The sequence below is a fragment of the Ictalurus punctatus genome, chromosome 6 (assembly GCF_001660625.3).
Source record: "Ictalurus punctatus breed USDA103 chromosome 6, Coco_2.0, whole genome shotgun sequence".
NCBI lineage: Eukaryota > Metazoa > Chordata > Actinopteri > Siluriformes > Ictaluridae > Ictalurus > Ictalurus punctatus.
In genome coordinates, this window is record NC_030421.2 from 17,415,900 (window position 1) to 17,433,514 (window position 17,615).

General features: G+C 38.0%; 1 protein-coding gene across 7 annotated transcripts in view; it reads right to left on the minus strand.

Annotated features, from left to right (window-relative positions):
• si:ch211-214p13.3 (nectin-4) overlaps nt 1–17,615 on the minus strand; it is a 58,868-nt gene that overhangs the window by 21,262 nt on the left and 19,991 nt on the right. The window contains exon 8 of one of the 7 annotated variants that reach the window (XM_017470051.3): nt 9,263–17,581. The exons of the other annotated variants lie outside the window; for them this stretch is intronic. Coding sequence (XP_017325540.1) covers nt 17,573–17,581 — 9 coding nt within the window. The 3' untranslated portion in view covers nt 9,263–17,572. Of the gene's footprint in view, nt 1–9,262; nt 17,582–17,615 lie in introns of those variants that run through there. 7 annotated transcript variants of the gene reach the window in all.

A 17,615-nucleotide genomic window follows, 5' to 3' on the forward strand; every position in this document is an offset into this window, starting at 1 on the left:
TTACCATTATGGACAAAACATCTGTTTCTTTTAAAACATCATCTTTAAATGTTTTTTCTACCTCCTAAAGAACCCTCGGACTTAAGAGACGGAGACGATGTTCGGAGTTGTTGACGCCCTGCTCAGGGTTAAACAAAAACATCTTTACAATATCTTCATGGATAAATTGTCAAACTAACATCTTGTTTTTTTTTCTTGGAGCAGAAGTCAGGTTCTCTGTCATTTCAACAGGTCCCCTTGTCAGTGAATACACAGCATTCTTCTAGGGGTATTAGGATTTCTCAGAGCAGACATTGTAACAGATAGTTGCAGAGGTTCTTCTGTGTTTTAACTACAACGTCTTAACCATTATTTAAACACTGAGATGCACGACTCTCTCCTTAATTCGTTAACATAAACACATTTGTAAGCATACTGGTCAGCAAAACCCCCCAGAAAACACGTCTCTCTCTCACACAGAGACAACTTCCAGGAAAGATCACACATTCAAATCAGACAGTGTTACTAGACGTCATAAATGTACACGACTTGACTGTCAGACAGCGGGGACATAGGATGTCAAAGCAGAGACAAAAGCTTATGTTATGTTTAGAAGGTATGTAAAAACATTTTTTTTCTTTGGCCATATCGATGGTTTATCTGTTTTAGGGGGTTTATTTCAGTAAATGTTTATTCAAAGTCACGCCGTTCTTCCAGAAAAGTAATCAACAGTAGTTTTCAATTGTTTCACAAACAAATATTCTGCTCATATATGTACACATTCAACCATCATGCTTTTTCTAACAGTGTAGTTACACAAAACAAAATCCCCCACATAGTAACACACGTATACCCAATATTAACCATTTGATACAGTTTTTCTTATATCAGACATATTTCACCTAAACCATCCTTAAGATTCAAAATAAAACAATAAACAAAAAGTAATTTCAGAAACAAACATTCTCTTATACCACAAAAAGGTATACGTTTGTGTGTGGTTAATACCAGGAGAAACACGTTTCACAACAGTCTCATTAACATAAACACATTTGTTGGGGGAGATCCCCCACAATACACAAACCCCCCACCCAAGGAAAGGAAGGACACAACCCAGACATACAGGTGCCAAAATGACCCTCTGATACAGTCGATAGGGTTACCCCCACCCCTGGTCATAAATTAGGTGTGCCTACAGAACTGTTGGTCTGGGGAACACAAAGGGTCATAAATCAGCACACTACTCTGATTGACAGTTTGACAGAAAGTGTATGATATAACTACTGCTACTGCTGTTTAACTGTTTAACAATAACATATAAGCCAAAGATTTACCATGCCATTTGTGCCCTCTCCTTATTAGTGTTGTAAATATACTTAACAGTTTAAATGTGGTCTGAAAAACAAGAATTACAGATGAAGCTTTTGTTGATATAAATTATACCATGGAGCAGTTAATGTATTCATAGTAACAACAAAGGTGTTGTATGTATTTTCAGGTTGCCAATGGCAATCTCTGACGTGTGTTCATGTACGTTTCAGTGACAACATGACAGTAAACAGAAGCAGAGGATCCGATTGGACATTACCAAAGTAGATGCTGTGTTTGTGGGAACAAGGGATCTGTTTGTTGCTATGCAGCTAGCGTGGACACACAAACACCCTAATGACCTCAAAGTATGATTCAACTTGAATGCAACATGTCCTGCTTATTATTTTAGCTGATTAGTCATAGTCATCCTAAAAGTCATTTTAAATAGCACTTTCAAAAATAATAATAATCAGTGATGAGTGAGATGGTGCTTCTCAGTTCTTTAATTGTGTCATTTCCTTGATTAACACTCACTTCTGGCAAAGTGATCAGAAAAAAAAACTAATTAACAGTAGAGTTTACCCAAACCCAAACAATGTCTTTATACTGCTTCATTTTTAGCCCAGTGACATGCTTTTTTATAATACATGGTATGGTAAAGAATGGTAGGGGTAAAAATTATTAATATGAGTCAGTACTTATGACATGTAAATATAGAACATAGCGTAATAATAATGTAGAGAAAGCAATTACACACAAACACACTGAAAGTCAGAGAGGGAGCTGCATTGATGCTTCTTTATTTAGTTCAAGTCTTTATTTAAGTCAAGAGCTTCAAGTGTGTATGTTCTTCTATACTCTTTCCATATCACCTCCAAGCATGCTAAAGTTAGTTCAGGTTAATTCCCTGCTATAGCTATGTTGGTAAATTAGTGTTGGTCTACTTACTTCTAGCCCAAATGGAGATCAAATTTATGGGCCATGTCATTAGATGTAGTCACTTGATAGGACTTAATTAGATAGATCTGTACACAGGAGTCATTCGTGCAGTTATCCAGTCAGCCAATCATGTGGCAGCAGAACAATGTATAAAATCACGCAGATAAAGGTCAAAAGCTTCAGTTCTCTGTAAACTTTAGAGACTGTTGTGTGTGAAAATCCCAGGAGATCAGGAGTTTCTGAATTATTCAAATCAGCCCTTCTGGCAGCAACAACCATGCCACATTTAAGGTCACAGAGATAACACTTTTCTCCCTGTTCTGATGCTTGACATGAACATTAACTGAAGCTCTTGATCTGTATCTGCATTATTTTTTGCATTGCACTGTTGCCACATGATTGGCTGATTGGATAACTGCATGAATGAGCAGACGTTCCTATTAAAGTTGATGACGTGTTTTGTTTTACACTTGACACTATGTCTAATATCAACTGTAAGACCAGTGTAGACTTAGAGTAACGTCTCCATGGCACCAGTACTTCACTTATGGATCTGTGAAAGATGAAGACAGAAGCCACATTGTAGACAGCAAAGAGCTTCAGAAACACTTGGATCTCTATAGCTGCACTTTAGCTGCAGACATCACACTTTTTCTTTTGTAGAAAGCCTGTGAGAAGACTGCTTCTGTGGTACAGCATGTCATTAGGAGACGCATCACCTACGCCAAGGGTAGGAAAAAAATCCCATAATACCATAATAAAAAGGCACTGGGCTATAGACAGTGGGAGTGACAGGAACAGAGTATTATGTGAGTGTATTTTTGCCAAGCTCTTGCCTGAAATGATTCTCTCATTTTCACCTTCAGAGGCAGCTGGTCGTGACCAGAGACCGAGCACTGCACAGCTGGAGCTGAGAATGATGCAGAGTAAAGCAAACATTGAGGATCCTGCCATAGCGCCATGGTGCTCTAGTGTTTCACTTCCTTTCTCCTCCAGAGTGCCCCGGAAGCCCTGGCATGCAAAAGCAATCTCAGTAACCAGATAATAACTAAAGCCAGGCTGGCATTACTGGCATTACATTCGACTTCAGTACTGTATAAAGATGGAGCTGTTTTTAATATTTTAATAGGAATAATGTGAGTGACGGAAGTCCTGATCAGGATTTGCTGTAACCAGCTGATCATTTGTATGCTGCTAAAAGGTTTTAATTTAAATAAAACCACACTACTAGCACACCACAACAATTTATTCATAATGCTTTCTCATTGTAAACTAGATGGCATTTAGACACCACTTCCTGATTGGGAATAGGACATGATTTGCTTATAGTGCACCTGTTCACATTTACAATCATCTCATTGTAGAATAATGATTATTATGCTTCTCCCTTCACCTCGTCACATGAACCTTGGGACCTGAAAATGCTGCAGAGTATTAAAATAAAATAATAAAATGAATACATGAACCTTTGTACAAGTATTAACTGTCCAATTTACAATTTAGCAGAAAAATGACCTTTTTTTTTAAACAAATACATGTCTATAACTGTCTACCCTTCATTTATGTTCATGTGCTGATCCGCCAGATGTTTTGTGTACAGCAAATAAAGATGATTACAAGATAAGATAATTCTACTGTGTTTATCAAGAACATTGTTATTCCTGTGAGGTTAGCGATTCACATGAAGCTCATTTTACTTATAAGGGTGAAGAAATGTAAAGTAGAAAAATAAATCAACTGTAAAATGTTGTTTTGAAATATGCATAAAATAATTTATGATCAACTAAAGCTTGTACTATAATCCAGTGTCAGCATATAAAAAAAAATAATTTTAACTGGTTCCTGTTGGCTCTTCTCCACTCGTGTGGTTAAGAATAACGGTCTTTAATAATGTGAACAGATCGTTCCTTTTTTTAACGCTGTTCTGTCTCAGGCATTACATGACATTATAGTTTAATTTCTTATAGTTAAAACATGCAGAAAATCTACCTGCTGAAATTTTTTAAATTACTTTTATATATAAATTTTTGCTTATTTTCATGAAGGGTGCCAATAATTCTGAGGACACTGTAACACTAATGTTAGCTAGCTGACGGGCCAACTACTTTAGTCTAAGTGGAAACTAGACAGTGAACAAAAATTTTAGAAAAACACTGCTGACAGCTGTTTGTATTTTTCCCCTTTCATATACCTTAATCATATCAGCAACCATATATTGGTCATATACACAGAGCACCCATAACATTAAAACCACCTGCGTAATACTGGGTAGGTCCCCATGGACTCCACAAGACCTCTAAAGACCTCCGTTTGCTGTGGTATCAAACACCAAGACTTTAGCAGCAGATCCTTTAAGTCACAAAATGTTTTCTTTTACATCATGTGTAAAAGAATCATCACATGATTAATCAGACCAGGCCACCTTCTTCTATTTCTTCATGGTCCAGTTCTGATGCTCATGTGCCAACTGTAAACGCTTTCAGAGGTGTTCAGGGTTCAGCATGGACACTCTGACCAGTCTATGGCTACACAGCTCCATACACAGCAAGCTGCAATGCACTGTGTTGTCTGACATCTTTCCATCATAGCCAGCATTAACTTTTTCAGAAATTTGAACTACAGTAGCTCTTCTGTGGAATTGGACCAGACAGACTAGCCTTCGCACCCCATGCACATTAGTGAGCCTTGAGCACCCATGACTCTGTCACCAGTTCACCAGTTGTCCTTCCTTGGACCACTTTTGGTAGGTACTAACCACTACGTACTGGGAACACCCCACAAGACCTGCTGTTTTGGAGATCTGACACAGTCGTCTAGCCATCACAATTTGGTCTTTGTCAAAGTTGCTCAGATCCTTAAGCTCACCCATTTTCCTGCTTACAACACATCAACTTCAAGAACCGACTGTTCACTTGCTGCCTAATATATCCCACTCTTGACAGATGCCACTGTAATGAGATAATGAATGTTATTCATGTTACCGGTCAGTGGTTTTAATGTTACGTCTGATCGGACTAGTGTTGACCATAATGTAATTTTATTTCCCTCAATTCATCAGCCTGTAGATATACGAAAGTTATTTCACATGAATGCAGGCCATGTGAGAAGATTTTGTTGGGTTAAACAAACATTTGTAGAGACTGACCTTTAAGTCTTGAGTTCTTCTGAGTTACAGCTAAGTAAATAAGAGTTATTAGAACACATTACTAAACACCATCAAGGAGAGGCAGAGTCAGAAGTTGATTGATAGGGCAGATGGAAGTTAGTAATCAAAAAAAAGTTTATATCTTAAACTTTAAACCTTAAACAGTTCAATAACAACTCACCATATACTACAAGTCTGAACACTGATTACTGATTATTAACCTCGAGTTAATTTTTATGCCTTATCCCCAGGTGTAGGAAGTAAACTATTTAAACATAGCATATCTAATTATTCCCCTTTCATACAATATATGGCCAAATGTTTGTGGACACCTCACCATCACACCCATATGTGGTTCTTCCCCAAACTGTTGCCAGACAGTTGGAACCACACAATTGTATAGAATGTCTCTGGATGCTATAGCATTACGATTTCCCTTCACTGGAAATAAGAGCCTCAAACCTGCTCCAGCATGACAATGCCACAGCAAATGGGGACTAAAGCTGGAAAGGAATGTTAAACAAATATCAAATACCATAAAATACAATGGCTGATACAGCACCCAACAAATACCAAAGCAACACATGGCTAATACAGTAGGGAAAAGAAAGATTCCCAGACTACTTACATGTTAGTGCATTTATTAAATAGATGAGATGTGCAATAGTTTGTTTTTCATGGGGGATGGTACTCAACAGCCACCTACAGCTGGCAGGTGATAAAATTTTCATAGAATTTGATTGCTAAACAAAGCAGTCGATTTGGCATCAATAAATCACTACAAAATTTGCATTTGTTTTGCATACTCTTGGCAAAGGTGTTCTTTCAATATATATATAGTAGATTCACAAACTCTGTTACATCTTAAAGATGTTTTTCACAAAACCAGAAGTCATTATTATGTTGTTTTGAGAGGCTTTCTCACTTGCGCACACACTGCACACACATGCAGTTTGCAAAATAATGTGTAACAAGCTGAAACAATGTTGCAAGACCTTCAGTGAAATAATCAAGTAATTCTATTAAGCTATTTAGGATAATGGTTAAGTTTGTTTAAGTGTCTGTATAATCTCCATATACCATACAGGTGGAGTATACAAAATATTTAGAAAACAAATACATCTAGTACTATAATGTCCACATGCAGCTAGAACTAAGCTTTCTGATTACATAGTAACTCTGGATGGCCTTTCTGTTTCATCATGTGCAGTAGTAAAAGACCTTGGTGTGATTATTGACTCCAGTCTTTCATTTAAAGCTCATGTAGATAATATTACTAGGATGGCCTTCTTTCATCATAGAAATATTGCTAAATAAGAAATATAATGTTTCTAAGGCACTACACAAGGCAGAAAAATTAGTTCACGTTTTTGTTACCTCTAGTTTGGATTATTGCAATGTCTTACTGTCTGGATATTCCAATAGGAGCATAAACAAACTCCAATTAGTCCAGAATACAGCTGCAAGAGTCTTTACTAGAACCAGAAGATATGACCACATCACCCCTATCTTATCCACACTACATTGGTTACCACGCAAACTTCGTACTGATTATGGTCAATATTATACTGAATGGTCTCACTCCACAGTACCTGATCAAACTTTTGGTACTTTATGATTCACCAAGTCTACTCGATCAAAAGGTGCAGGTCATTTGTTGGTACCTTGAATAGTGAAGGATACAGCAGGGGGTAGAGCTTTCTCTTACAAATCCACACAGTTATGGAACAGTCTTCCAATTAGTGTTTGGGAATCAGACACAGTCTCAGTTTTTAAGTCAAGATTAGGTCAAGGCTTTTGTAAATATTTTTTTCTTAGTTAAAAGAGCAGTTCTGGAGGGTTCATGGACCAATTGTTGTGGTGAATTGGGATGTTTGGATGCTGTCGCCCCCCACTCTTAAGTGTTCACTCATACTTTATGTCGCAGGGCACCCTCATGTCTGTGTTGCCTTCTGGCTCTCCCTTTTAGTTATGCTGTCATAGCTAGTCTTGTTGGAGTCCCTGCTTGCACTCTGCACACAAAGTACATTGTCCTTAACCATTACAAGACAATAATCCTAACAAAAATACCTAATAATCTCCCATCTCTCTCCCTTCCTCTCTCACTCTCTTTCTGTTGGGCTACACATGCTACTCCTGAGATATCAGTGATTCTGCTCTACGGACCTGCCTGATCCATCCTGATGCCCTACTTCTAGCTGGAGTTCTTAATCAAATGGACATCACTTGCTGCTGCTGAGGATGGCCCCACATGGTGCAGCCTAAACATAATTTAGATTACTGAGTATGGTACCACTTAAACAACCATGAAAATGGCTCTGGGCCACAATTCATATAAACGGTTATGCTATGATGGCTTAGGACTACAATGGCTATGATAGCTTTAGGACTGCAATTGCCACAAACAGTTTTGCACTCCAAGTCTATCAGTGAACAGTGGATTTCAAGAACACATACTTAGTGTAAAAATCATGTTAGTGAAGTTCAACAAAACAGACTTCATGTAAAAACTGTAATGAACTTTTTCCCTTGTAACACAATTGCATTGTTTGACCATGTAGTACACAGTTAAAGAAGGGATTCATTTAGAATCTGCTGTTACACAGGTGACAATGGGTTCCCTTTTGAGTTTAGTTCCTCTCAAGATTTCTTCCTCATATTGTTTCAGTGAGTTTTTCTCTGCCACCTGCCACCGTCAACTCTGGCTTGCTCATTAGGGATAAAGTCATACATTTAAATCCTCATACTGGTTCACAAGGTCAGGGGCTAAAAATATCAGTCTAAAAACACAATCACTATCATATATAGGATACACCTTCACCAATTGCCTTCCTGTCAGCCATTACCACAAGGGTCACATAACCTAAAAAAAGTAGTAAGTACCAGAACCGTTGGTTGTTTTTTTTTTATCAGCTCTTTCAGAGGAAACATCTGTTGCACGTCTGACCATGCCTCTTTAAACGTTAAGCTGTGTATGTCTAGATATTCAACTGTATGGAACTGATATGTATAGGCTATGGCAACTCTTCCATTGGGGTAGAGCCCCACTTTTTTATCAGCCATTTAACAAATGCTGTTATGAAAGTTATAAAAGTCCTCATTCATCCACACATTTTCAATTCAATTAAAATAGTAATTCTCTTTTGAGTGACCAGCAATTTGTAAACTTTATTATATTTTTTTAATTTTGCTAATTGACAGTTCCATTGATTTGATCACCTTTTGCACAATTGCCCATAGAGTTAAGCACTAATAGCAGCCAACTGGGGAAGGAATCACACTGCTCCATTCTCACACTACAAACATTTTCAGTGGAGGAGGAGCATCACTGCCAAGATCTTGTTTTTATAGCAAATGGTCTGAATCAAATATAACAAATGTCCATAAACAAAGGCAAAAAGTAACTGCAGTATTCTATGATGTACAAAAGTATTTCTATTTTAAGATATAGATTGTGAGAGGGAAAGGGAAACAGATAGGGAGTAGATAATGTCTGTAGACCAGAAATATGTAAACACCTTATATCCCACACAGAGGCTGAGAAAAAAGAAAAAATGTGTAGCAGTGTCAGATCTTAGTGGTATTTGAGCTGTAGTTTGGTTAAATGATATCTGGGTGTCCCATGCACAATGTGACACACCTGCTCTACCAATTACAGCTGAACAAAGGTACATCTATGTAACTGTGCTGAATGACTATGTTGTTTAGTCTCAACTACGTATTATGAGGTAACTCAAAAAAAAAATCAATAGATAGTAGCCTATAGCATAAGTCATGTGTGATAGCTTCTCAAATTAATTTTGCTATTATAAATATTATCCTCCCCCACCAAAATCTAGAGTCAAAAGTTGGTCCTGTATATGGGACCATAAGACAATAACATCTATGTGCAATGATCCACTTTAATCATTAGTTGGTTTATTATCTGACACTATGGAAAATAAAATAAAGGCCGAGCTAGTCAAGCTGGTATACAATCTTTGACAGCTGGTAAATGTTGTTAGAAAGAAAACAATAAAGCAGTTCGAAAAACTCAAAAATAGTCCAGTCTGCCTTTAATCTGCATTGTCAAAAGGTTCCCATAAATGCCATAGCAACATATGCTAAACCCAAAACAGCATATACAGAGAATCTTAAATACGTTTCTCCCTTAAAAACCTATAATCCCCTCTGAAAGTACGGGAATGACAATACCAATTCTTTTGGTTTTACTATACATTAAAGATATGACTTTTGTTTTTGCCTTTTTAAAATGATCAAAAATACTGGAACATGTGGCTGGCAGGTGTTTCTTGTTGCCCAAGTGTGCTCTGTTAGATTGATTAAAAGCTCTGAATGTCTATTCTTGGTTTGAGGTCTGGGCTTCACCTGCGAAGACTGTATTTGTTGTTAAAAAGAATAAACCAACATGAAGACCAGAAAGCTGTATATGGGAGATAAGCAAGCCATTTTGAAGCTGAGAAAAGAGAGAAAATTCATCACCACAAGCAATAAAAAAAACTGGTGTGTAAAAAAAAAACAGACATTGTCTGGTTTTTAACAGGTCAGCCAAAGAAAAATAACAGCAACATGATGACAAACATTGCAAGAACAGTGAAGAAAAATCTAAAAACAACAGTCAGTGACATCACCAACAACAGTCACTGGGCAGGGGTGAAGGTATCACAATCCAGCATTTGAAGAAGACTTCCAGAGCAGAAATACTGAGGTCATACCACAAGATGCAAACCACTCTAAGAATCAGAAAGCCAGATTGGAATTCGCAGGGAAATACAGAGATGAGCCACGAAAGTTCTGGAACCAAGATTAACCTCTACCAAATTGATGGAAAGGTAAAAGTGTGGCACAAGAAAGGATTTGATCCAAAACAAATAAGCTCATCTGTAAAATGTGGTGGAGGTAGGCTTGGGCTTGCATGGCTGCTTCTGGAACAGGCTCACTAATCTTTATTGATGATGTAACTCATGATGGTAGCAGTAGAATGAATTCAGATATCAATCTGTCTACCAATTTACAGAGAAATGCATTAAATCTAAATTGGAGGAACTTCATCATGCACCAAGACAATGAACCAAAACACACTGTCAACACAACAGCTTCATTAGGGGAAAAAGTGGAAGGTTTTAGACTGGCCAAGTCAATCACCAGACCTTAACCCTCTTGAGCATGCCTTTCAATAGGAGACCGAAAGGAGAATACAAACAACAACTGAATTAAGTTGCAGTAAAAGCCTGGAAAAGCATCACACAAGAAGAATGCAACAGTTTGGTGATGTCAGTTGGTCACCAGCTTGATGCAGTTATTGGAAGCAAGGGATATAGAACAGAATAGTAAATGTTATTTACTTGAAGACTATCTGTTCCAATACTTTTGCTCTACAAAAGAATGGGATGGTCTGCCACAAAAGGTGCCATGTTTAAAGCTGTTTAACAAATCCAGTTGTAAATATCAGGAAAGCTGAAATTCTGACACACACACACACTCACACAAATAGCATTTTGAATAATGTAGGACACTTCATTGCCACATTTTAATCACATTTTAGTAGAAGCAGGCATAACCCATGACTTCTTTCATTTGCAATGTGTCCCATGATATTTTGGAATTTCCTCGAGTGTATGGGTGAGACCTTGCCTAAGGCCTGCAACCTTGTGACACAATTAACCATGTGAAATACTCAGTCTTTGGAAATCTGTCAGTCTACTGCAGGGCACCATGGTGGACACAATTCTAGGGTAAATCTTCACTAGCCAACCCACTTACACTTACAGGTAAAACTCCACACAGACAGAAACTAAAACTAGATCTAAATCCAATTCCTGATCAAAATCTAAAACCCCTTTTGCTACACTGTTAAAAGTGCTAAACAAATAAAATTGAACTTCCTATTTCCTGGTAAATATGTTTCATTATACATTGTAAAACCCAAGTATTGACAAATATTAAAGAAAGCAACATTAAACACCTATCCTTTTTGCTGCCTTAAAGCCTTTTGCTTTGGACCAAAGAATCCATTTTGTGTCTCAGGCGTCTTCCAATTTTGTGTCTCAGGCAGCTGTCGATCAGGGCTGAGCTGGCATGTCAGCTGTTTGGGCGTTCGTTATGCTGCATACATACTTCACTTATCACAGTTAACTGGCTAGCCTGTTGTTAACAAAACACGAACAGGGAGACCTCCAGGGTTAATTCTCACTTTGTAGCTTCAAAACATGGAGGTTGAAAATGACTTAATTCTGAGTTCCAACTTCCCAGCATTAGGCATCATTAGTCAGCAGAATGAAACAGTGGGAGTATGCTGAAAAAATCTGCAGTATGGTGCAGATCTGGAGAATTTTTCTGCTGAAACACTACTGCTTAGGAGACAGGGAGTCAGTAGATCTAGACAAGCATAAAAACAGTAACTAGGAGAAAGAGGCTACACTGGGTGTAAAAAAAATTATTTAAAATTAGAATATTTTCTAGTCAAGCCCATTTTCTAGTTCCTTAAATGATTTTGTATGTCATTTTGTTTTGATCACACCTTTTCTAGGCAATTTTATTTTTAATTTTACAAAATGTTCTAATGCTCCACACAAAGCACATCTTATCCCAGTTATGACACCCAACAGCAGGATAATTGGATAATGTCTAGTTCTTTGTGGTTTTACTTGTCTAGACAACACCTCAGTATCTTTCAGTATTCAATTATAGCTGGACCTGTTCACAATAATAAAAGGAAAATAAAAATAACAGGAAACCACACAAGCTAGCACATTTGACAATACTATTCTCTAGTATTGTTTATAAATGGGACTAATGGGAAAAGGCCATTATCAAACTAGACTTGCCACTGCCAAATCATATGTCTTTTCCTCTATTGCTCAGTGTCTTGTGTTTGTTTTTTTGCTTTTTATATTTTCCTTAGAGCAGATCATGTCTTTCCGTACTGGCCTTAAATGTTTCCTAAAGGCAAAAATGTATAAATCATGGCTTTGTAACTTTAGTTTTTACTGGGCTTCAGCGGTACAGATTCAATGCTGTAGCAATTTACAGGCTATAGTTTGTGTCTAGCAGCTGTCCCATTTTATTTTATGTAAATGAAAGGGGTGGCTGTGCCTCAGGTAGTAGAGCGGTTTGTCCACTAATCGTAGGGTTGGCAGTTCGATTTCCAGGAAACATGACTCCACATGCCGAAGAGTCCTTGGGCAAGACGCTGAAGCCCAAGTTGCTCCCAATGGCAAGTTAGCGCCTTGCATGGCAGCTCTGCTACCATTGGTGTGTGAGTGTTAGTGAATGAGACACAGTGTAAAGCGCTTTGGATAAAAGCGTTATATAAGTATAGACCATTTACCATTGAATTCTGAGGAATGGGACTTGAATGGGATGGGGAATAAGGATCAAACTAAACTAGATTCAGAATGAGAATTTCCCTCAGTAAAGTCCAGAGTGTAACATTAGCCAGATATTTAGTGAGGATGAAAAGCTTTATTTCTTGTGTTCTTTCTAAATGTAGTATTTAATATAGGTAATTCATTATACTGATGGATAATGTGTGCATTCTATGTTATTTCCGTCAACCAGAGCATCCTTGGTTGAAAATATGAAATGCTGAATGACTATCGTGGTCACAGGCTCTTCTTCTCACTGTTCCTGTAAAAATCACACACTGCTGATGTTTGTCCGAGTTGGGAATAATTTTGTATTTTAATGCTTTTCAATAAAAGAAAGAAAAAAGAATCTGTATTTTCTTTTTGCTGGGGAAAGGTGGAGCTTAACCTGCCTTTTATCTAGCAGTCAGTGCAGACGGGGTTGCCAACTTAGTGACTTTTCAGACCCCTTTACCGACTTGTTTTAACAAAAAAACAAAACAAAACAAAAACCCCACCTAATGACAAATCTAGTGACTTTTTGGACAAACCTTAGCAACTTTCCAAATGTGGCCAGCACTGTCCTGCAAGCGCAAGGTCTTGTTTTCCCTCTGCACTCTCACCTCCCCCTGCGTCTCTACGTTATATAGTTTCATAAAAAGTCATGAAATATATTTTTTAAATCATGAAAAAGTTATGAAAAGTAATTAAAAAAAGAAGTACAAAAACACAAAAGCAAAAAAAAAAAATCTGTCCCTCAGCCAACTTCTTATTTTGCTTTTGTTTCATTTAATTAATGTGCCATGTGAAAAGAGAGACAAGGACAAAAAGCTGCATAATTACAGGGACAAAAATTTGAATTGACTGACAACCAAACAAACAAATAAATACACATACTTCAAGCCCACCCCAAAAACACAAAAATAAATTTAAGACCGGGTGACTTACTGAGCTAATCATATGTGTAATACAATCCTGATACACCTCCAAAAACCAGTCAAGTGACAAGCCACATCAACACTATCTACCACGCTGAAACACTGAATGTATAGTGCTTTGTGAAAGTATTCACCACTCTTTGCATTTTTCCTGTTTTGTTGCATTACAAGCTGGAAATAAAATTGATTTCTTGGGGGGTTTGTATCATTTGATTTACACAGCATGCCTACCACTTTGAAGATAAGTATTTTTTATTGTGCAAAACAAGAAATGACAAAAAACAGAAAACTTGAGCAAGCAAAGTCAATAGTTTGTAGAGCAACCTTTTGCAGCAATTACAGCTGCAAGTCTCTTGGGGTACGTCTCTATAAGCTTGGCACATCTAGCCACTGGGATTTTTGCCCGTTCTTCAAGGCAAAACTGCTCCAGCTCCTTAAAGTTAGATGGGTTCTGCTGGTGTACAGCAATCTTATCCCTCTTACCCCTTAGTTCCCACAGTATTATGTCCCACAACTCTATATTCCCCATAGAAACAGCACGCCAACCCTGAGTTCCCAGGCCAAAATTGGCCCCAAAATCAACATTTTAATTTAAACATTTTTAGGCCTTCAAACAACTTATAATAATGTATTTGTGTAATATTACTTTGAAAATGAAGCAGTTCAGTGTTTTTACTCCACTTAGAGCACAATTCTTAACTAGAGAAATGACGAAAAATGCTCGCTAAAATCCTTCTACTCATTTAGAAGTACCATACGAGCATCAGCATAGTCAATGCCTTTGAATAAATTCAAGTAAATAATAAATAAATAAATAAATAAATGCATTTTAGCGCCAAAAGTCAAGTTTCTGGTGATAATCAGACCAGCAGGTAGTGTTTTCACGAATGCACAGAAATGGTCCCGTTATGACTCCAAACCCCTGTTGTGTCAGTCGCACTGGTTGATGCTGAAGGTGAAGACGGATCAGGGTCTGAATCAGGAGAGTTTGCGTCTCTATTAGTTTCGGTTTCAACATCGCCTGAACTTTCACTGCTGTCACTATCTAGAATCCTCGCTCTCGCCTGTGTAACTGTGTATGTTTTCTTTTTTTCCCACTGTTTTATATGTACCTGTGTTCACTGTAGGTGTAACTTTAGCTGGAACACGATTAGCTTTGGCATTTTTAGTTCACTTCTACTACTACACCAATATTCACGCTTGGATCTTCATCGTAATGCGGTAATCACGTCGTGACGTCATGACGTCATCAACCTTCCGGGTAAAAAAATCATAATTAAATAAGTAAGGAATCATAGCAGAGTAATGCCGGTACACCGGCCTTACGGGGATAACGTTCACACTGTAAAGCCGCTATATCGGCCTTACGGCTATTTGGCATAGACGACCAAGCCGGTATATCGTCCTTATGGGAATAGATCAAAGACTAGCAAGCCGGTTTTTCGGCCATACGGAGTAAGAGGGTTAAGTCATACCACAGATTCTCAACTGGATTGAGGTCTGGGCTTTGACTAGGCCATTCCATGACATTTAAATGTTTCCCCTTAAACCACTCAAATATTGCTTTAGCAGTATGCTTAGGGTCACTGTCCTGCTGGAAGGTGAACCTTCAACCCAGTCTCAAATCTCTGGAAGACTGAAACAGGTTTCCCCTCAAGAATTTCCCTGTATTTAGCACCATCCATCATTCCTTCAATTCTGACCAGTTTCCCAGACCCAGCTGATCAATCAGCATGATGTTGCCACCACCACTGTGGGGATGGAGTTCTCACAGTGATGAGAGGTGTTGGGTTCGCACCAAACATACTGTAGCATTTTCCATGGTGGCCAAAAAGCTTAATTTTAGTATCATCTGACTAGAGTACCTTCTTCCATATCTTTAGGTAGTCTCCCACATGCCTTCTGGTGAACAGCAAAGATGTTTTCTTTTTTTTTCTTTCTTTACGCAATGTTTTTTTTTCTGACCACTCTTCCATAAAGCTCAGCTCTGTGGAGTGTACAGCTTAAAGTGGTCCTTTGACAGATATGCCAAGCTCCGCTGTGGAGCTCTACAGCTCCTTCAGGGTTATCTTTGGTCTCTTTTTTGCCTCTCTGATTAATGCCCTCCTTGCCTGGTTTTAGTGGGTGGCTCTTTCTTGGCAGGTTTGTTATGGTGCCATATTCATTTCATTTTTAAAATAATGGATTTAATGGTGCTCTGTGGCATGTTCAAAATTTTGAATATTTTTTTTATAACCCAACCATGATCTGTACTTCTCCACAACTTTGTCCCTGACCTGTTTGGAGAGCTCCTTGGTGCCGCTTGCATGGTGATGCCTCTTGCTCAGTGGTGTTGCAGACTCTGGGGCCTTTCAGAACAGGTGTGTATATAATGAGATCATGTGGCACTTAGATTGTACACAGGTGGACTTTATTGAACTAATTATGTGACTTCTGAAGGTAATTGGCTGCACCAGATCTTATTTAGATGGGTGAATACATATGCACACACCACTTTTCAGTATTTAATTTAAAAAAATAAAATAAATAAGTTTCTTTTTTTAATTTCACTTGACCAATTTGAACTATTCTGTGTAGTGAAATTACAATGAAATTACATGAAATCCAAATAAAACTCCAGTTAAATTAGATCTTGTAATGCAACTAAATACGAAAAATGGCAAGGTGTATGAATATTTTACACAGGACAGAGCTGGCAACACTACTACTGGGGCAGTGAATGAATGTAATAAATTTAAGTGGCTTTGGATAAGGGCCTCTGCCAAATGCAGTCAATATACTGAGAAGCCAGAGGCACAAAAAAAATACATATGTTTGTATGCATATGACAACAACCCACATCTGCCACCTACACATGACAAAACAACCTACATTTGCCAAACATTCAGTTGTGTGTCAAACAATAGCAAGCAAGGCAAATGTTCAGTGTGACTACTGCTTAATAACTTTTTTACAGATCAAAGACATCAGAGTCCATATATATTCAACTGTATGTCTGGGTCAGTTCACAGTATACCAATTTCATTGTTCTCCCATCTAAATAATCTATGCAGTTTTACTGTGGGTAGAGTCAACAAGCTATAGTAAGCATAAATTTACTTTACATAATAATTACAATGAAGCTAGTAAATAAATAAAAGAAAAATCATGTTGGAATACTGATCGGAAGGTCGTTATTTCAGTTCCCGGCACTGCCAAGCTGCTGGGAACACCCTTATCCAAAGTGATTTACATTTATCTCACGTTTTATACAACTGAGCAGTTGAGGGTTAAGGGACTTGCTCAAGGGCCCAGCAGTGGCAGCTCGGCAGTGCCGAGAACTGAACTAACAACCTTCCGATCAGTAGTCAAACATCTAAACCACTTAGCTAGCACTGCCAATTTTACCCGATACTTTATCGGTAAATTGAGAAAGGCCTAGTAAGTGTCACCAACTCAAATCTGTCTAAACTTACCAGAATTGTAGATGATGTTAGACTTATATACATTAGCTGGTGTCTGGAGAGTCACTTGTCTGCCATAATTGGCTTCATCTAGTTCTGCAGCAAGATGTGATAAAATGAGGTTGTGTAACGAACATCCAGATGTAATCTCTTGAAGATTGTTCATGATGTTCTCTTGGTGCTGATGCGTGGGTGTCATACTCTCATCGAAGGGATCTTTTAGAACTGTTTGTAGTTCTGTTGGAAATCATTTTTATGATGGCAGACAAGTCAACAGAAGCTTATGTTGTTATGGCCATCTTTAATATTGATATGTGGCAAGAGGGAGACCTAAACTGGACTGTTATGTTTCAAAACCTATGGGACCATTTGGTTTCCTCTTAACTGTATAGTAGTTCCACACAATGTAAGAAGAATAAGCCCCTCCACCACGGCAAGGTATGGTCCCAGTGGAGAGGTCTGAACCAGCATTCAACCCGGCTAGGCAAAAGAAACATCTTGGATTTAATGACCA